General features: G+C 38.6%; 1 protein-coding gene across 3 annotated transcripts in view; it reads left to right on the top strand.

Annotated features, from left to right (window-relative positions):
• Positions 1-17616, top strand: part of TOX3 (TOX high mobility group box family member 3) — an 84989-nt gene extending 67373 nt beyond the window's left edge. For all 3 annotated transcript variants that reach the window (XM_074839907.1, XM_074839906.1, XM_074839905.1), the window contains exons 4-7: positions 9954-10223; positions 11538-11765; positions 13130-13210; positions 15747-17616. In XM_074839907.1, the coding sequence (XP_074696008.1) occupies positions 9954-10223; positions 11538-11765; positions 13130-13210; positions 15747-16484 (1317 nt within the window). In that variant the 3' untranslated portion in view covers positions 16485-17616. The remainder of the gene's footprint in view (positions 1-9953; positions 10224-11537; positions 11766-13129; positions 13211-15746) is intronic.
• Positions 17617-21882: the final 4266 nt, after the last annotated feature.

The following is a 21882-nucleotide window of genomic DNA, read 5'->3' as shown; positions in this document are numbered from 1 at the left end:
TCATTTTTCTGAGAGATATGCTCTTCCCTCCTTTCTCATGGATACAGACACAATGGGCCATCTGTTAATGCGCCGTTATGGTTGGAGAAGGAAACAGATTCTGGTGCTGTTTTCAAAAATAGGCAACTCATAGTAACTTCAAGAAAGGACCCATCTATAGGAAATAAAGTGGCAGCAGTTGCCAAAGACACCGATCTGAAGAGCAGGTACTGCTGGTTCTAAAAAAAATTAATTGAAAAATTATGCAAGTAGGTTATTACCTATGGAGATACATGAGGGACTTCCTCATGAAAGAAGAGACACAGTATCACTGGCAGAACAATCCGGGGAAAAAAGAGTGTGACTATATTAATAATGCCTAAATCATGATCCATCAGCTCCAGAAAATATTGTGAGGTCCCATATGAATATGTGGAAAATGATACACCCCACTGGGAAAGCTGTCAGGAATTGGAGCAGAAGCTGAATGTCTGATATTCCTAAGAACTGCTCTCAGAAGGAATGCGAACCTATGTGACCGTGGACACCAACTGTGCACCAAGCCTGTAGCATGGCTTTAAACTGTTCTGCCTCCTGAGTTTAAACTCTAAAATCAGGTGCTGCTTTCTTAAACTGCTAAATGAGGCAGGTGCTGCAGCTGGTCTGGATATGTTGTACCTGGCCAAAGGCTTTGCTGGACCCAGCCACCCTCGTCCTTGGGTCATTTGAAAACTTCCTTTGAAATTCCTGCTATTCTCTGCTGTTACCTCCTGTGTTTCCCCTTCGACAGCTTATCCAGTACTCAGCTTCCACTTCCAAGTTCTCAAGCTATAAAGAAATGATAAGTCTCTATAAGTTTTAAATTATTCTGTGTTGCTAGGTAGCTGGAAAAAAAGTACCTGGCTCTGGTAATACAAAAGACAATGAGATGTACTTTTCTGATTTGCTTTAAAAACCAACAAAGAAAACCCAAACAAAAACCCCTACCCCAACCCCAAGAAAAAACCCACCACCCCCCCGAGCATGGCTACCAACACTTGTAGCAACTTTTAAACAAATGCCATGTAACCCCCAAGTATGTCCCCCCCAATTCCTTGCACAATTTTTCTTACCTTTGATAATGTTTGTTAGTTGTCATGCTTCTTTGCAGTCTCTCCCCACGTTGCTTACTGTGTAACAAGGACCTTTGAAATCTGCCTTTGATTTGATAGCTGAAGCGCCTGAAGTTGCAGAGGTTGTAACAAAACTGCTAACAGCATTTATCTGACATTCTGGGACTTAATTTTAACTATCCAGGATTTGTTTGCAATGTGCTTTCACTGTTTGCATACAGCAGACCTAAACTTATACTGCTAATTTGGAGAGAAGCTCCTCATGCCAACAGACTCATCAGATCAGAGCCCAGATCTGTGATCTGAGTCACACATGTATTGTGATCATGCTGTTGGGTACCTTGTCCAAAAGGAGTGTGATTCAATATGCTTTAAAGTATGGTAGATGTTTGGGGAGGAGAGAGTGGAGAATCTGTTTTTAAATGCCTCTACAAAATGGTGTAAAAATTAAATTATAAAGAAGTTGTGAATTAGGTGACGTTAAAGCATCTGTAGCAGCCACTGTGGATGGGTGGAAGGCTATAGCAAGCCTGTGGGGCCATCCATCTGCAAGAGCAGAAGCCTTTCCAGAGCAGAAGGACTCAATATCAACCAAGGCAACCAAGAGGCATTACCCCTTCAGCCCACTTTGGGGACTGCATGAGGAATCTGCAGGGTCACAGGAAAGTAAACGGGTAAGAACAAATTTCCCAAAGAGCAAATGCTCCATGCTAGAGTGGTGGGGCATCTTGGGTAAGAATTATAAGCATTTCAGAGAAAAGCTGTTGTCTGTTAGTTTGGTAGTTGTGTGATTTTGGCCTAGCTGTGAGCTTTTAGTATTTCATCACCATGTAATGCAGCATTTTGTCATGCTGTGAATGAGCTGGTACCAGCAGAGACCACAGAGCAGTATTGCCAAGGTGCCTAGTCCTGGGACCCAGAGCAGTGCTGGTCTGGCAAGTGCCCGGGCTGGTTGGCCCAATTGCTTGGCACCTTCTTGCTTGGAGTCACATCTCTGAGGTGGTGCTGCACTGCCTGGTGTCGGTGGGCTCCTAATGCCCAAATGTGGTTCCACAGAAGAAATGGTTTTAACTTGCGATTTGGTGGTCTCACAGCACTCTTACCCTCCCTGTAACAGGTCAGGCTGTCTGCTCCAATGAAAGCTCTGTGCCGCACAGGGGAGTGCGAAGAACACCAGCCATGTGAGGGCTCACTGCAAATATGGTTGCAGATCAGATCCCAAAGAAAAGCAAGGGGTGGTAAATAAGAAAGATTCCAGTAAAACATGCTGAACTAACTTGGAGGTTGCAGCTGTATAAGAAAATTCTATCATATTGCAGGAGATGAATTTCTAGAGACATCTGAGGTTGCCAGAACAAAAGGAGATAGCTGCTCAGTTTTGAGGAATAAATCAGTGGGCCCTCATGTTTGTTGGTTTGGGTTTGGGGTTTTTTTTTCTTTTCATGTCCCTTCTCCGGCTTACATGCTCTGTGTGAACAGAAGAGAGTAATTTCTGATGTAGTGGGACAGGGGGAAAACACAGACCAAGAAATTGCACATTCTTCATGTTCTTCAGGCAGCAGGATTTGCATAAGCCTTCTGTCACCTACCAATCTTTTAGATCCAGCTGCAGACATAATTTTTTTCGGAACCTACATGTAAGAGACGACTTGTAACTTTCTGAAACAAAGCCTGAGAGAAGCATAAACAATGGTGGGAGATGAGACTTGGTAAAGATAAGGGATGGGGGGTGTGGAGGCCCTCCGAGCCGAGGAATATCTCAAATACAAGTAATGAAACTATAGTCAGAAGGTGGATAATGTGAAGTCTGGAGCTGATAAGGCTGCCTGGACAGCACAGAATGCAGCTGGAGGAGGGAGCCCTGTGGAGACAGGACAGTTCTGCTGTGGTGCATCTTGTAAAGTTTCAAGGGTCCATCTGTCCAGTGAACGACCTTTGCTTCATTGTCCATGAAATGCATATTGAAGTTGACACCCCTGCATACACTAATGAAGATTAACAAAATCATGCTAGTTACATCATCCCATGAAGCACCTTACTCCTCCCCATACATGTGATATATAGATATGTAGGTGAATCTAGGGGAAGGACCAAAGAAAGGTGTGTATAAATTGAGGAGGGGCAAGGATAGCAGAAGTGAAGTATGAAAGATGCATCCTTGGACCTCGTTGGCAGGACCAACTCAGGAACCTGGACCAGTGGTCTCTATTTCCCATCTCTAGCTCTAGCTCTAGCTCTCTTTTCTTTTCCCCCTTTCCTTGTTATCGTTAGGTAATGCAAGTCATATCGTACCGCTTGCCATAATTTGTTATATACTTAGTCAGTTATCATGTATCAAATTAATACATTGTGGGAAATTAATAAATGATTATGTCTGAACTTGGAGACTTGTCTCACTGTTGTCCACTCCATTGGGGATTTATGAATCTAAGTCACTTGTCTCTCTCGTCTGAGCAGGATGTGACACTGAAATGGACATCACAGACAGGATTCCCTTGGTGTTGGAAAGTCCTAACAGATACCAATTCTCCATCTGACACACACAGACAGGGAGAACTGGGAAGTGACCTCTCGGCTATAAGCTGGGAGAGATTCGAGCAGTGCCAAGCCGTAACTGCCTGGGAAGTGTCGGTGCTTGACTGCTTCCCTGTTCTTGAGAAATTGAGGGAGTATAAGGCGTGTCCTACTCTGCCAGGCATGGTCTGGGCCCATGATAATTGGCATAATCCAGAAGCAGTGACAAGCCGTATCACTATCCTTGCAAAGGAGCAAAGATTGTGGCCAGGCAAAGGAAAAGCTGTAGTGTGTGCTGTATTAGGGGCAGCACTGACCACAGCCCAAAAGGATAGACACTTGACCAGGCAAGCAGAAGGGGAAACAATCAGATCCTTGCAAGATTTGGTAAAAGCTCTCCAGGATCAATTGGCCAAGGAACATGATGCTACTAAAACGGTCAAATCCTTGCAAGAGCAAATTGAAATTTTGCAAAGCCAATTAGTCGCTGAGCATAACACTACTCAGCGATGCCACATGGCTCTGTCTGATATCCTGAACCAACAAAAAAAATCTTACAGTCTGAATTCGAGGAGAATGAACAAGAAACCCGCAACCTTGACAGATCTTAATTTTCTTCTGGATAGTGAACCAGGATTTTCAAGTCTGGCAAAACTGGCTGATAGACCCTTGTATCCAACAAAGGAGTTAGAAATGAGCTGAGACATTTTTTACCCCAAAAATGAGGGGAAACCCTGAAACCATTCATTAAAATGGAGACCACTGATGACCAGTGTGAAGGAGCTCCACAGATCACCATTTGAGTGATACTGTATTCGGCAACTGAGCTTTCGAAAATTCAGGAGAAATATACCAGACGAGCTCAGAAAACTGAGACTGAATATGTATGGAGGGTATCCTTAACTGGTGGCAATCAAATCTTGTTATCAGAAGATGAGGCACAGGGGTACTGGGGGCCCCGGGTGTTTTTGACCACCAACGACCCGAGAGTGCTGTGGTTGTTAACTCAGTGAGCTGCCTATTGGGCAGGAGGAATGGACCCCTTGGAAAGAGGAGATCCAGTATGTATTGAGGCCCCAACCATAAATATTTTCACTGAAAGTCTGCAGAAGGCTGCTTGTCTCTCTCTTCTGAGTGGGACGAGACACAAGTGCTGTTTGTTGTAGCTTTTATTTGGGAATTAAATTAGGTAAGGTTTTCTTTTCTGTAGAGACACAAAGCAAAACACAGGAGTTTTCTCATTGCCAGAGAAAAGAAGCTGCTGCTTGTAGTGGATATTCTGATAACTGCAGTTTGACAGATCTATTACTGATGGCATTATCTGAGGAGGGGAGAGGAAGGACACTTCTTCAGTGGCGGCAGTACCAAGTGCAACTGTTTTGTATTCTATTAAGTAAGGATTTAATCTCTGACAGAGAAAAGCATCCTGTTAGTTTGATTTGTTTTGATTGGCAGTGAGTTCCAATCTTGCAAAAATTTAGATTAATGGATTCTTTTATCTCTACTTGTGGAGAAAAAGAGTATTGAGAATTTCTTCTAGAGATATGCTGACTTGCCCAAAAGTAAAGGAAGTAATTTACAGACAGGGACAACTGAGTATTTCACTCTTTACATTGCAGTGCATTTGCTTCAACTTAAGTATATCCTTTAAAATATTACATCAGCTTATGTTACATTGACAGTGACAAATTCCTGAGGCAATAGAATATATAATGTTTTAAGTCAGCTTCTGAAACCAGGGTACAGTGAGCATAACCATAAATGTTGGGTTTTGCATAGTTATTTTTGTTGGCAGATTTCTCACTTTCCTTAAAAAACTAGCTCATGCAATATAGGGTCAGATCCTAGCCCTGCATCTTCCTGTAGGCACTTCCATGGGCTCAGTCCTGACATGGCTAAAAAGTCTTACCGAAGGTGTTGCCTATTTAAATGATTGAAGGCTGTAGACATTGATTTTAATGAAGACTTCAGTTTTACTCAAAATGTTCTAAAAAGTAATTTCCTAGTTATATTTTTAAATATCATGTTGAATGTTCCTAGAGATTAAAATTATATCAGGGTAGAAATCCAGGATAAAACTACTGTATGTAAATGATTCTCAAAATGCAGAGTAAGTGAAAATTAGGGCATCTCTTGATGTAATGGCTGGATGCATTTATCTGTCAAAATAAATGCTAGCTGTATTAACTACTGGATGCTTAATGAGTCGATAACGGAAGAACGAACTATCTTTTATTACTGTAATTTTTCCCTTAGTACTCAATGGTATGTTTCGCTTTTGCTGGCTCAGGTACAGTAATTGTTGAAAAACACCTTTGATAATACTGTATAAATTAAAGCATGGGACACATTCCTTCTTTTTTAAGTCTCATTACTCTGTTGTTTGCTTTCCAGTGGCTGTTGAGGAATTGATATTTTATCAATTTTTGAGAAGTTATACTTTTACAAATCAAAAGTAAAATATGCTGTATATTTGGCGTATGCCGTGAGACGTCCTTTGGCAATATGACTTCTTTGGCATGACTGTCGAAATAGATTAGAATAGTTGAGAGGAGGATAGTTTGATGGACGGATATCCTTATGGTTCCTTTGATGAGACCTTCTATGCATCAGATGCTGAATGCCTTTATAGTGTGTGCTATTGGAGCTGTGCAAGAGAGTGGTGATAGAAAGCCAGTGTGCCCAGATACAGTCACCATAAAGTTATTTTGAGAAGGGGGAAATGTTTTGGACCACATTTTGCTTTTTTTATCCATGTGTATAATTGAACAGACCAGAGAGGTGGCTGGCATTCCCCTCAGAAAATGACTCTATACCTTAGGTGGTTTTGTAGCATTTGTGTAGGATAACAACAGAGAGATCTGAGACAAAGTCATTTCAGTCTGCAGAGGAATCACACAAGGTATTTCTCTTTGGTTTTCCATTTCACACATTATGTCCTTGTTTGACTGTCATGCTGAGTAAACCAGTGGTTGAGTTTTGCCTGACTTGTGTTAAAAGCACCTAGCTTCAGTCCAAGATGTTAAAGCAGATCAGGCTCAATCAAAACTTGCTTCTGTCCACTTGAGAAGTTAATTAATTTGTCAGAACTAATCTGTTGTTTTTGCATAATGTTACAAAAATCCCGAATGCTTATAATACTTGTGTATCACTTTTACTTCTGGTTAAGTTTATGTAAAAGAGCTTGTGATATTCTCTAAAATTTTCACAGTATTCTCAGTGGATTGTTTTGAATACATAAGCTTTTCCATTTTCGTGTAGTAATTAGGATGTCATGTGGATGTTTTAGTGCACTTGTATTTCTGTGCATGCTCCTGATATAAGATTATTTTTTGTTAAACATTTCTTTGATAAACTTTTTGTGCATAATGAAATGCTACTGATCCTTTTGGTTCAGTATTTGTAGTATAAGGGAAAAAATAAGAGTTAAGATAATTGATGGAAATTTTGTTTTCTTTATCATAGTTTCCTCCTTGTAAGATTTTGTTTGCTCAGGAGCTATATGCAAATGCTGTGAACTTTAAGGTTGCAATTGACTACTGCTATTCCCTACCTTCTTGCTACTTGCCAAACCACTGTACAAACATAAAAACTTCTGTAGGGACCATAGGTTGTTGATGCCCACAACACTGTACCACAAAGTAAAAAATGAAATTCCCATTCCTTTCTTTGTGATTTTTTTTAAAAATATTGATTAGCCTTAACTTTCAAACTTAAATTCAAAGTGCAGAAAATACGTTGTCATTATCATATGCAGATATGATGAAATGATAAAAGATTGGAAATTATACAAAATATTTTCTTGTATATAATATGTCTTATCTGTTTGATACTAGATAGACAGTTACAAAATATTGTTGTTTCCACTTCTACCTTTTACTGAAGTTTTTAAGATTTAAAAAAAAGCTTAAAAAGTTAGGAAAATATACAGAAAAGAAAAACTGGAATTAAACAAGTGGATGTAAAAAAAGACACAAGCATTAAATAGTGTCAGAAAAAGGAACAGTTAAGAATTCATGGGCTTGTGTATAAAATTAGATTCTGGGTCAGTGCAAGTCAAGAGAATTTAGTCTCAATAATATCATAGATGCAACCAAAATGACAAGACTTGGAGTAAATGGTTTGTAGCCCATGTCATCCCATTTTGTTGCCTTGGTGCAAAGGCCAGAAAGGCCTGTACTGCGTAACCATAAAGAACAAAAGCTAGCCTTTTAGGTGTAGAACACCTCCAAGAAAGTACTGCCTGCAAAATAATGAAGAAAGTTAATTTCTATGAGAGAAGGTCATTCTAATGATCTCCACCTTTGCTTTACCAGCATAGTTTTTCTTCATGCAATAATGTCTATAAACTAAAATGAATGGAGTAATATGCAGAAAGTGATATCCTTTTACAAAAGACTTTGAATAACTTCCAGATGCCAGTGCTAATACAAGTCACAATCAAAATGACCCTGTAGTTAACAGCAGTAAATTTTCACAGAGAGGTGCCCTAAAGCAAATGTGTATTTCAGCCAATAAGTCTGATGTTTTGATCTTTCTGTATCAAGTGCTCCACTTTTGGCACATGCATTCATCTCTAAGGAACTACACTCCTTTACTGAAAATGTTAAAAGAATTTAAGAAGAAAAGCAGCGTGGTGCAGTATGGATGATGAGCCAAGCTGGCAATGGCTTGGAAAGTATGGGGAAAATGGGGGTGAGACCTAGTGTATAGGATCTGGATCATGAGCTTGTGGGGTTAACTTCAGCTGTACTGGATCCAGGTGCAATACTACATCTACTTTTATGCTAAGAAGGATTTCTTTTTTCTGTATAGGTTTCAGCAGAAAGACACATGAATGCCAAATTCAGAATTAATATGATTTATTGCTGCAGGGAAGCAGTGTGCTGCAGCACTTGTACATAAGATGGATGAGGCAGGATGTACATCCTTTCTAACACATGTATTGCTTCTTTGTATGGCTGCACTTGTCCCATCTAAAAAAATGCTTTCAGGAGCACATAACCACTGCCTCTGTTGAGGGAAGAGTAGTAAAAAGTAAGAGGAAAGTCACTTGGGCTAAACGTACCTCCATGCTGACACAGATTTTTGAAAACTGGTGTGGTCTTATCCATGCTTTAATAAGAGAGCACTGGGAAGGTCAGAATCCATTGTGGAAGTCCAGTGGACTGTACACTGGGCTCCCAGCATTGCTGTTTCATCCTGTGACATTTCATTAAGGATCATTGTACCTGCTACTAATTGTGATGTAGGTTATTAATAATGAAAGAATTGTCAAAATCCTGTTTATTTCTCACGTTTCTGTCTGTTCCAATGATGGCTATAGATTAATCAGGTTGTTGAATCAATTTGTGAGCTATTTATATTCTTCACTTACTAACTGTTTTAAAAATCTTTTCTGTTTAAATGTTCCCTCATCGTGTCTTGATACCTGTGGTTAAAAATAAGAAAACTGAGTTGTTCATAGGCAGATCCCACTTGACTTTACCTTCAGGGTCTTGCTTCTTTTTATTTACAAATGCGGTAAGTGTTGTGCAGATGTAGAAGACGACATAGTTTGTGCCCTCGAGAAAGAGTAGAAACAAAACCATGCAAGCACTTGAGTTTCTGAGACATGAAGTACAAGAAAAAGTCGGTGATTGGTACATAGCTTGCTACTTCCACATGTATTTGATTGTTGGATTAAAGATAAAAGTGTGTAATGTGGTACTTGCAAACAAGGATTTTTAGGAGTGATTAGGATTACTTGAACAGTTCTCCAGCATGCTGCAGTGTCTGCACTCAAGAACTGGCAGGGCCGTATTCTTTGTTTAAAACAACTTTAAAATCCCACTCAGTCAGGATTGTTTTATACCTACTACTGTTACTAGTAACAGCTAGGAGTAATTGAATGTCAGTAAAGGAAGATGCTTCTCTCTCTCTCTCTCTATATATATATATCCCCGCCCCCCCCTCCACCCGCTCCGGTTTTGTTTACTTTCTGCATTTGACAGCAGTTTGTGTCTTCTCAGTTGCAATGTTTTCCCTGTATTGTCAGTCAGCCTGTTTCCCCTGTTGTTTATGTGAGTACTTCAAACTGCATCCAGAGAAGAAATGTTTAAAAAAGGGGAAATGCAATTTTTATTCCACAATAAAGAACCATCCACAAGTGGGGGAGAAGTGAAATCCGGGGCAAGTGTGGTAACTGTTGCTGCATATAATTTATTAAAAATGCATTTAATTCATTAAAAAGAAATTAAACAAACTGCAAGTTGACAGTGTCAGTTCTGTAAGCCTGTGAAAATATCTTTATGTGATAATGCTATATGGTAGCTGCTAATGACTAAATAACGTTTCAATCTCTTTTAGGATCAGAGTCACACACAAGTTTCCCAGTATCGCCAGGATCACTCTCTGATTATGAGATCTATTGTCCATATGACTGATGCTGCTCATTCGGGAATTATGCCTCCTTCTCAGCTAACCACCATTAACCAGTCTCAGCTAAGTGCGCAGCTGGGGCTAAATTTAGGAGGCACTAATTTGCCACACACTTCTCCCTCCCCTCCTGCAAGTAAATCAGCCACTCCTTCCCCATCCAGCTCTATAAATGAAGAAGATGCAGATGAATCAAATAGAGTAAGTTATTCCATGCACTGTGATGGGTAGGCTTTACATGTCTATATGCTATATTTTCATGAATGTGGCAGTATCGTCTCAGCTGCAGTGTGGTCATATAAAATACAAATGTTACAGTATAGTGGAAAATGATTCATTTGCTGTTTAGCTTCTTTACTTAAGAAGTTTCCATAAGACCTCCATAATAATAAATGTAAGAATATACATATATCTATTTGGTCTAATACATTCATAATTCATTTCAGATTTTATAGATCTGGTGAATCTCTTTACTCATCAACTTTGGACAGTTTTGTCATTTTGGTATTCTCTGGAGTCATATAAAACATAGATGTATTTAGACAGAAATAAAATAAGCTTTCTTCGAACTGTAAGTTTAGTTAATTTACATTTTGCTTTAAATAAATCTGTTATAAAGGGAAAATTTTATCAATAAAATAAAGCACAAATGTTATTATAGCAGTATATTTAAAGGGCCTAATTTAAACTGTTCCATGAAAGGTTTTCTCATTAAGTTTATGGAAATTGTGCATATGGAAAGATCATTGTACAGGATCCTCAAAATACCAAAGTAAAATGACTATCAGAGAGGTGTATTTAGAGCCCCTTTATCCCCTTGTTGCAATAATCTGTGCATAGTTCAACGCAAGAGGGTACAGGGCGCGAAGTGCAGGCAGGGACCAGAGTTACCCATAGGCCTGGGTGTGCTGCTCTGGGGGTTCCCTGGGGTCCCAGAGGCACCTGGCCCTGCGCAAGGGGCAGTGGAGGTGGGTCGTGGGCACAGTGGGTGTTCGTTGCAGGTGGATACAAACTGCGTAGCTGCTGCTGCTTTTTGCCTGAAGGGTGGGCTTTTTAACCCCTGACCCATGTCTAAGTTGACAGTCTTAAGTCTGGGAATCAGGAAATGCCTCCAAGCTCTTGCCTTTTGAGTTTCTACTGCTGAAATTACATCTTAATGGAAAAACATAGATTGCCTATTCAAAATATACTATAGATTAAATCTTAAATTTTTTTAATACAAGTTAGCTTTGGGGTGTACTTTTTCAGGTCAAGCTTGTAGGCTTTGACACTTTTAAGCTATGCTTACAATAAGTAGTAACTATTCATGTATTTAGTTCCAGTAGATCTAATGAGATTAAGCTGAGACTAAGTATTATTTGGTGGGAGAAAGGCATGCCCAACAGAACTCTACAAAATGTTGCCTGCATATTAGCTTTATCCATATATTATTAAGCCAAACTGTCGATAATTTTTCAGAATTAATCTGATTTATTTCATGCATATATTGACTGTTCTGTTATTACTGTTTCTTAGGCTACTGGAGAAAAAAGAGCTGCCCCGGATTCTGGCAAGAAGCCCAAGACTCCAAAGAAGAAGAAAAAGAAAGATCCCAATGAGCCACAAAAGCCAGTGTCAGCATATGCCCTTTTCTTCAGGGATACACAGGCTGCCATTAAAGGGCAGAACCCGAATGCCACATTTGGAGAGGTTTCAAAAATAGTGGCATCTATGTGGGACAGTTTAGGAGAAGAACAAAAACAGGTAAAAAATTGGTGCAGGGTTGTCTCACAAGAAGTAAAATAGTAATCCTTGTAAAAAAAATCCTACTTCTCCTCTGAGTGGACCATGCTACTTGCTGATGTAGACCTCTTACTCTGTAGAGCTACACTGATTTTTGAACTTGATGAAAACCTGGCATCTAGAAAGCATTTTGTTATAAGAGCCAGTAGGTAGTGTTAAATGTCTGTATTTGTCTTTAAATTTTAAAGGGCAGTTTGTAAAAAAGCTCAGATGATGTTGTCCCAGAGTCCTGTTGGGGCCATCTTTTGATGATTCCTATTTCAAAGCTCTTGATTCCTATTAATCAGAAGTTAGAAAAGAAAAGGGGAAGGTACAGCACATTTACTGTTTTTTCTTTGATCTGCCTTATGAATTTCTTACAAAGCGTGTTGATTTCCAACCTTTGAAGCCAATCCTCCACACCTCATTGCAATGTCGTATGTGAAATGTTATCTCCAACTCAAACTTGGTACGGAAAGATGAGTTTTGTTCTTCCTTGAGGGTTATTCTTCTTTCTGTACACATGTAACTCCTACACATGGATTGAAGGGGAAAAAAAAAAAATCCTTTGAGGCTTTTTGCCTGTTGGTACTCCATGCAGCTCCCAAGTAACAGTTAATGGAAGCTGCGATGGAAGAGTAGATTCCCGTATAGGACACCTTCTGGCAAGATATGAATGATACTTGTTTGTGAAGTACATTTGGAAACTTTTAGTCTGATCCAACAGATGATGGTGAACATGATTTAAAGGTGAACTTTAAATTTACTGATGATTAAAAGTACAGATTAATTCATTTTTGCCTAACTGTTCTTGTTTAACTCAAATGGGATTCTCTCATACCGACTTTGGGGAAAGCGAATTGTCCAAGCTCTATGAATGACCTTTTCTAAACGTATAAACATTTTTTTTTATACGTAGTTTGAATATTTGTTTAAAAAAATATTGCATAGGTATTTCTTGCTATTTTATACTACTGCATATACTTTTTAGCATCTGAAATACTGTCTTCCAATATCCCAGTTACTTAGAGTCATTAAAATATCATTTCCTGGGGATGTAAAGTGTGCATAGGTAGTCTTGTCAAACAGTTGGCTGATCTAGCAGCTTTTTTTATTCACAATAAATCAACATAAATTGTGGTGCAAATCCAGCAAGTAGACCCGAAAGTCTGTAACCTCCTGCAAGAATACTTAGATCTTTCAGGGAAGAAAAAGCACATCTAACCGTAGACTGTTTTCAGGTTTTTTTGGTCTGTGTTTTTTGTTTCTTTGAAAGTGATTTTGAAAGCATTCTGGCAAAAATGTCTTAATAATTGAAGTTGGTGAATTGTGGTCTCTTTTAATAGGTATATAAAAGAAAAACTGAAGCTGCCAAAAAAGAATACCTAAAGGCACTTGCTGCCTATAGAGCAAGCCTTGTTTCTAAGGTAAGCCTAATAATGCCTTCAGTGTAATGGAAGTTAGCTTTTGGCAATGGTGTTTATTGGGAGTGGGGTGTTATACAAAATAAAAGTAGAATCCTAGGATTTCTGTAATACAGCTCTACAAGATGTTGTGCTGCTGCTTGAACCCTGCATAGTGTCTGCAAAAAAAAAAATCATCTCTCTAATGGCACAGTAATGGTTACCAAACAATAACTTTGTAAATGCACATCTTCCTTCATCTATGGAGGCAAAATAATGCATTTCACTACAAAAGTAAAATTCTGTCATGAAAAATACGCTGACCTTTTGGCATTAACATTTGCAAGCTATTCACAGAGTTTTGTTTTTCCTAAAGTGCTACTTTTCAAAAGACAGACTTACTTTTTGTGGAGCTGGAGAGCAATTACTGTATGACAAAGCTTAAGTATTTCTTGCAGGTGAGGGGAAAAAGTGTGATGGCTCTGAATTTGGAGAGTGCTTACAAATGGACTAGCTGGCAGTAAGCCACGTGGAGTATTTTAGCACATCTTAAGTTAAAATAAAACTTGTGAAGAAAACAAAGCTCTGCTGTCTTATTTGAGAATTCACCTTTCTAACTGGCAGCACTGCACTGGTTGTAGATCTGTTGCATCTGAATACCATAAATGAAAATATGCTTATGGACATCTAAAATATGGGTAAAAAATAATCAAGGTGGTTATTTCTCTAATAATATTTCATAAAGATCAATTACAAAAATATCTTTGATCAGAAGAAAGTGATGATGTCTAACTGCTGAGAATTTTTATTTGAATGTACAACTGCAGTGAATTAGTAAGTTGCACAGAAAGTTGCTGTGTGTTTTAATTAATGATTAAAAATACAACAGCAGAAATTATACATATGCATTCTTCAAAGCTAGAAGATTTATTCTCCTTGCGTTGAGAAGCTGTGTTTTTCCATTGTCTCTAGGACTCGGATGATATTCTCAAAGCCTTTAGTATCACAGTGCTAAGTTCAATGGCAGCTGGAATTCTAAATACCTTTGAGGGAATTTATCTTGTCAGTCCTAAGTTCCCTTTTCAAAAACATCAGAAATCATATTTTCTCCCAAAATCCATGGGACCTTGGCTGCTGAGTAACTTGTGGGAAAACTGCAAGTGGAATTTACACTCTTAAGTCCAGTATTTGTATCGTCTCCTCTAATTTAAGACATCCTCACTGGAGCTTTTTCATCCAAGGTGGTGGCTGAGAGTAGGGATGGAATAGACATTTCTGCAGCACAGTTTGACACATTTTAAGGTAAATGTCTAAAACATGTCAGTTACAGAATCACAGAATCGTCTAGGTTGGAAAAGACCTTGAAGATCATCCAGTCCGACCATTAACCTCACACTGACAGTTCCCAACTACACCATATCTCTCAGCGCTATGTCGACCCTACTCTTAAACACCTCCAGGGACGGGGACTCCACCACCTCCCTGGGCAGCCCATTCCAACACCTAACAACCTGTTCTGGAAAGAAATGCTTCCTAATATCCAGTCTAAACCTTCCCTGGCACAGCTTGACGCCATTCCCTCTTGTCATGTCACTTGTTACTTGGTTAAAGAGACTCATCCCCAGCTCTCTGCAACCTCCTTTCAGGTAGTTGTAGATGGCCATGAGGTCTCCCCTCAGCCTTCTCTTCTCCAGACTAAACAACCCCAGTTCCCTCAGCCGCTGCTGGAAGAGACTTCTTCTCTCTGTTGTCTTTATGTAGGGATTTTACATGTCGTGTACAATGCAGATGTGTAAAACTGTGAAAGACAAATCCTACCTTTGGTGCTTAAATATATCTAATTTAAACATACTCAGTATTTTAAATATACCTAATAAAACTATGTCTTCAAGGCACCAGAACACCTCATTTATTGCAATAGGCCTCTTTGGACTGTAGTTTTCCTGCAGGTGTGTCTCATCAGAAACGTCCAGGACACTGGAAGTAGGCAGGATTCCCTAAGCAGGGCACCCCGCTGATGGAGCTGTGCCCCTTCCAGTGTATTCACTTGGGTGCCTTGACAATGTTCCCTTAGGCTTGTGTCTGTTGTAGATACCTAGGTCCTGATGCCTTAGATGTGAAGAACTACAATAATCAAATTTAAAAAGCTGTTTGAGAAGTGTCATTGTTTGTTCACTACTCTTATGCTATGATAACTTGTGTGGGGGGATATGCTTCTGCTCAGATTTGTTAAGAACAGGGTTTGGTTTTTTTTAAAGCGTATGAATATAGAAAGTGTTGGGCCCTTTCTAGCTCACAGCCACAAAACGTATGTGACATTTGTGACTTTCTGGTGTTGAACAAGGGCATGGGTTAGTTTTTTTGTCCAAGTAAGAACTGGAGGTACGGTATACAGAGATAGATGAAGAGGTGATGTAATGGATCAGTGATCTTTCTCAGACTGTTGATTGATCTTTTCTGATAGAAAACAAAACACAAAAAAGTCTCCCTGAGTAGCTGTGACTTGCAGTAACAATGTTTTTTTCTGTTAAAATATGATTAATTTCTTTTCCAAACACAGGCTGCTGCAGAATCTGCTGAGGCCCAGACAATTCGTTCTGTTCAGCAAACACTGGCATCCACAAATTTGTCTTCCTCCCTTATTCTGAATACTTCTCTTTCCCAACATGCAACAGTATCGGCATCTCCTCAAACTCTTCAACAGTCCCTCCCCAGAGCAATTGCTCCAAAACCTTTAACTATGAGACTGCCGATGAATCAGATTGTAGCTTCTGTTACCGTTGCACCAAACATGCCAACAAACATTGCAGCTCCATTAATAAGCTCCATGGGAACAAGTATGGTGGCAACGCCATCTTCATCTCAAGTCAGCCCCTCAATGCAAAGCCAGCAGCACCAGATACAGCATCTCCAGCAGCAACAGATGCAGCAGATGCAACAGCAGCAACTACATCAGCATCAAATGCATCAGCAAATACAACAACAAATGCAACAACAGCATTTTCAGCACCACATGCAACAACATTTGCAGCAGCAGCAGCATCTTCAGCAGCAAATTAATCAACAGCAAATGCAACAGCAGCTGCAGCACATACAGCTTCAGCAAATGCAGCAGCAGCAAATGCAGCATATGCAACACCAGTCACAGCCTTCTCCTCAGCAGCATTCTCCGGTAGCCTCTCAGATCACTTCTCCCATCCCTGCCATTGGGAGCCCTCAGCCAGCACCTCAGCAGCACCAGTCACAAATACAATCTCAGACACAGACTCAAGTATTATCACAGGTCAGTATTTTCTGAAGATAAATGATCGTACAACATGGCTTTGTGTTGATGGAGGGGGTAGGGGTAAACCATATTTGGCTGAAAACTGTAAATTGTTGATGGTAGTTATGCAGGGATGCATAACAGATCGAATGATCCTCTAAAGTGTCTATTAGATAGGCAATAAAGAACTACAATGTAGCTGTGTATCATCTTTTAGCTGACTATAAATCATTTTGTTTAAAAAAAAAAAAAAAGCTGTGCTCTTTTTCATGTGATGCCTTTTTAATTTATTTAAGCTTTACCTACAATATGTGAATCAAATGGCCTAATAAATACCTGGACCTTATGACTGCAAAATGGCCTTTCAGAGTTATGTGATATAACCCTTCTTTCTCTAAAAGTGAATAATGCACTTCAAGGCAGTATGAACTCATGAAGCCCTTAAAGCACAGTTGTAACTACCTGTAAAATGATGATTGGATTTCATACAATCATACTTGTATGACATGAGTTAGTTGATGGCATTTTTTGTCATGAAAAAATAGAGTAAATCACAGATTTTTGCCAAAGCTCTTAATTTTTTTCTCTCCTAAATATCTTCAGAAAAACAAATGCAAGTAACTGAACTTAAATGTTTGACCCAACCTTTCGCTTCATTTCTCCAAATAAACCTACCATAGTTTGTAAGAAAATATATATTGACATTTACCCTCTTACGTTAATTCCAGTTACAGAACAAATGTGAATATTATATTCTGTGTCGAAGTGATGAGTTTCAGATTTAATACACTGTATTTTTAAAAGGGAAATGCACTTAAATAAAACTGTTATTACAGAAAGCTAAGATGAAAAATGCAAGAGTTTTTAATACGCTGCAAAACCAGTAGAATATTTAAATGAAACTCCACAACCGAATAATCAATGTAAATATTTTCTTTAAAAGTTGTAAGTTTTCATATCATGTGTTGTAAAGTTTTCATAAATGAGGCTTTAATGTAAACACTGGTAACATGAATTATTAATTGCTACATTGCTTATTGTGTTTTTATGCTGTTTTATACTTTTTTATGAGTTATGATAGCAGCAATTAAGTTGTTTGTATTTTGCTTATCTAAAATAAATGCTTTTATCTTGCTATAGAATAAACACATTTCAGTAAAACTGATGAGCCATAAGTCTTTGATAGAAAAACCAGAAATGTTTCCTTATGCAAATGCTTTCTTGGAAAGTTTATTTAACTTTTTGGCTTTTTATCAAACATACTGGGTAAGCAGGTACCTATCAGAACTGAGACCAGCTCTTGTATCCATCACGACGTACTGCTGAAGAGTCATGTACAACTTCTCTGAGGTTTCTCCGACTTCAGAGAGAGAAAGCAGGTGGTAGAGTTACAAAGCATTCGTGGTACCCGGTGTCAGGAACAGGATAGCGAACCTGTCTCTCAGCAGTAGTGTTCAGAGATGCAAATAGGCACAAATTGTGGTTTTCTCTGTGTCTTTGAATTTCAGATGTAAACGCAGCTACTGCTGTGGGCTTCCTGTCTGTAAGCCCCCAACTCTGACTCAGGCTGATGCCGAGTTGTCTGACTTTTATTTTATCATAAAAGTAGGACATGGTAGATGGAGGTGGGGGAAGAGAACAGGTGGGATGGAGAGGGCAGGTATTTCATATAAAGGGTTTAGAAACATTCACATCCAATGTGTTGTCAGGTTATTAGTGCTGTTTATATATTTTTACTCTGGACAGAGAGGAGAAATCCTTTATTTTCTTCTCTCTCTTCTTTGCCTGCAATATCTGTGCTGTGAGTGCAGCCTGACCACTATCCCCAGTTGTCTTGCATGATTAATTACAGCATCTGTCCTGTCAGAAGCTATAATGAAGAGGTCTTGATAAAAATTGCAAATTACCACTGGCAACAATCTTAAACTGCTTATGATAAAATGAAAATTAAAACCAGCAAGTGTCAAACCTGAGCAGAATCCTAATCCTGTTTGAGGCGGTGTCCATGGCTACCACACTCAGACCACAACCCAAAAATAATGGAATATAGATCCCAAAAAAGTTGCAGTCAGACTTGAGGGAAGAGGTACTATACTGTGTGAGTTTATTAATAATGAATACAGCTTTCAATATTTCATCATCCTCAGGTACTCTGTTTATTATGTACAAATATTGAACAGCAAGAGATTCTAATTATAAATTTATAGATTTCTTGGAGCAGAAGAAATCATGTCTAAATTGAAGCTTTTCATAATAGGTGTTAGTTGACAGCTACCCATGCTCCTAATAGCCTTAGTATGATATCTAATAATGTCTGCCATGGAGGATGTTTATTCCAAGCTTGCCTGCATTAGAAATGGCATGGCAGAGGCTGGTTGGGAGAGATTTTTGTGTGTGTCGGTTTTAACCACCAATGTTACATAACAAAGGGAACCATTTTATAGTCGTTTTGAAACCTTTAGACAAATGTCTTCAGAAATAATTGCTAAACTGCATGTGACAGTAATTGTGTATTAGTTCTATAATTGTCATTTTGAAGACCTATGAAGTATCGTTGGAAAAATGTCACTAGTGATAAGAGTTAATTACAACTGAAGTCTGTTTTCAACTATTTGCAGCGAGAAGCAGGTGTTATTACACTCATTAAATGGTTTCATAAATCCTGGGTTTTATCACATTTGATTAAGAGCTGCTGAACTACTGATGGTCAATTCCAGGAAAAATAGTTTTAATTACAGAAGCTAAAATAAATTAATCATCAAGCAGGACTGTACATTTTAAATATCAAAATTTGAATCTTGAAAACCTGGAGCATCCTCCTGCTTGCTACAAAATTATATTTTACATTACCCACAATAGCATATTGCAGAACATCTTGTGTTTCAAACTGTGCAAGTTGGTGTTCATATTCCCTAAGTCTAAGTGAATAACTTTGCTATCATAGGTCATAAATAAAACTGTTAATTTAAGTTGCTTAATATGCAATTTGTACAGGAAAAATGCAGTATCTTTATGATTTCAGTGTTGTGCACGGTTTAAAGAATGTTTTCCTTCATATCATTTACAAGCACTTAACTGCTCCCTTCTTTTCCCAAGGTTTCAGATGCTTTATCACCTCGGTTAACCACATTCTACTTTCACATTAACCCAGGTTGACACATGATGAAAGAACATAAGGAGGTTTAATTTTTAGCTGACACAGGGTCATTAGTTTCTAACTTGGAGAACAAAGCCTTTAAATACCTCTATGCAACATAATCTCAATTTTATATTATCACCTGACCATTGTGGTTTGCAGGACAGATGGATTAAATATCTCAAGTTTAACCAGAAGTCTTGCACTGACTCTTTTCAATGGGGATTGGCTATTTGAATGGCTCCTTTTCCATTTCTCACTTCATGGAGTATTCTGCAGCACTGGACTTCATTCTAACCTTTCCCTCCCCCCTTTGTTTGGCTTTTGTTTTGCAACAGCTGTTATTATCGTTTTTGGTCAGCTGTGATTGCTGGAGGCAAAATAGGACCAGATGGTGTTTTGCTATGCATGAATGGCGAGTTAGAGGAGTTTAGATTGAATAGGCCAAGTTTGAATGGTGTCTATGCACCACCTGCCCTCTTCAGCAGCAGCATACACATCATAGGAGCATGATCTGTCTCAGACCTACTAGAATTGGATGGGAATGGAGAGAGCCTCGTTGGATTTTCTCCATATTTATTGATCTTCCATGCACTAACAGCATAATGCAGTACACAGTCAATTTGAGTTAATTGGATATGACACAGCATGTACATGTAATCTATCACTGTAGTCTCCTGGTACACTTTAGGTTTTGCTGCCACAAGAACATGCAGTATTAGCCTGCATTAATAGGCTAAGTGGATGGAAGTAAAACAAGATCATTGTGTAGGGCTTGATTTAACAAAATATACTGTAGTTTTAAAATTATACCCTCAAAACTGCCAGAGATGTAGTTAAATATGAATATTTTGGATTTGATAAACTGGACTGAGTATTTTGGCTCAGAATAAAATATACCTCCTTCCCATACTTTTCTGAGAGGTTTGCCAGTGAAATTGAAATGAACAGTTGACTAAAAAGTAGGAAGCAGCATCAGTAGTGATGAGCCGGTGCCGTTCAGAGAGGGGCGTGTATTCATGTGGAGGAATCTACTTGGTAGCAGAAGGGATATTATATTAAGCAAATACTGATTACCAGCCCCTAAAATACAGAAATTAAAATTAGGCATCCAAATTGTGTTTAGAGTAGCGAAGGGCCACTTTGGTATCCTAAAGCTGGTCATAGAGGTAGAATTTAAATGTTACAGAAGTTTAGGATCTGTTGTATCCTCCGTTAAGGTTGACTGAAAGACATTGGGTATGCAAGAGTTGTGTCTGGATGTTACAGAACAAAATGCATATGTTACAAATAATGAATAAAATATATACCAAAAACATATAATACATAAATTACTTGAATTGTTACAGCAATTGGATGTCTAAAAGCCTACTTATGTATGTAACTCTGGGTTGTGATCGTGCTCTGCCTAAGTTGGCAGGAGCTGCTTACTTGGTGTCTTTGTCTGTGGTGTCAGGTAGCTGAGTGAGCTACTTTATTATGAAAATTGCATTCAACTGAAAAAATGCTAAATATTTTCAAGTGCCTGTGGGAAAAGCTAGGTTTGTATTAAAGGATTTGGTTCTCAAAGTCACCAAGAAGTTAATGCTTCTCAGGTGCATCTGAGGGAGAGAATTTTCGATTATAACACTAAATTCTTTCAGAAGAGAATGTATTGCTTTGAATGAGCTGTTCTGACACTTCAGTAGGCTACACTGGAGATTTATAATGTACTCTGTTTACCTCAGTTAAAAAGTAGAAGTGATATTTTAAATAGTGTTTTTTTATCCAAGTAGCATCCAAGTTTTATCCAAGTAGCATTAGCATCTTCAGCCCTTACACAAACCAAAGTAGTGCAGAGTTTTCTTACATGGTTTGAAATTAAATTTGTTTTAATCTTCAAGGTAAAAAAAGTTTTAACGGATAATTATACTTGATGTGGTGTAGTTGTATGGGCACTTCCTACAGGTATCATTTATTATCTTTCCCCTCTGGGACTATCTTTTTTGAATCAGCCACCTTTGGTCTGTTATTTTCTCCAAACAGGAGTTGTTACATTACTTTAACTCTGCTGCTCTAATTGAAACAGAAAGGCTTTGATCCAGCAAATCACTTAAAATGAGTGGATAATTCATGTATATAAGTAGTAATTTCATTAAAGTGACTACTCATATGCTCTGTTATACAGTTGCTCAAGTGCTGTCATAGATCAGGGGTCTAATTGCAAAACGTTGTATTTGTTTTTCAAACAATTCCAAGTAGCGATAATAAGAATAATCAGAACCTAAAAGCAACATAACCTAACTTACATATTCT

Source organism: Strix aluco, chromosome 14 (genome assembly GCF_031877795.1).
Source record: "Strix aluco isolate bStrAlu1 chromosome 14, bStrAlu1.hap1, whole genome shotgun sequence".
Classification (NCBI taxonomy): Eukaryota; Metazoa; Chordata; class Aves; order Strigiformes; family Strigidae; genus Strix; species Strix aluco.
This window is presented reverse-complemented; position numbering and strand designations above follow the sequence as displayed.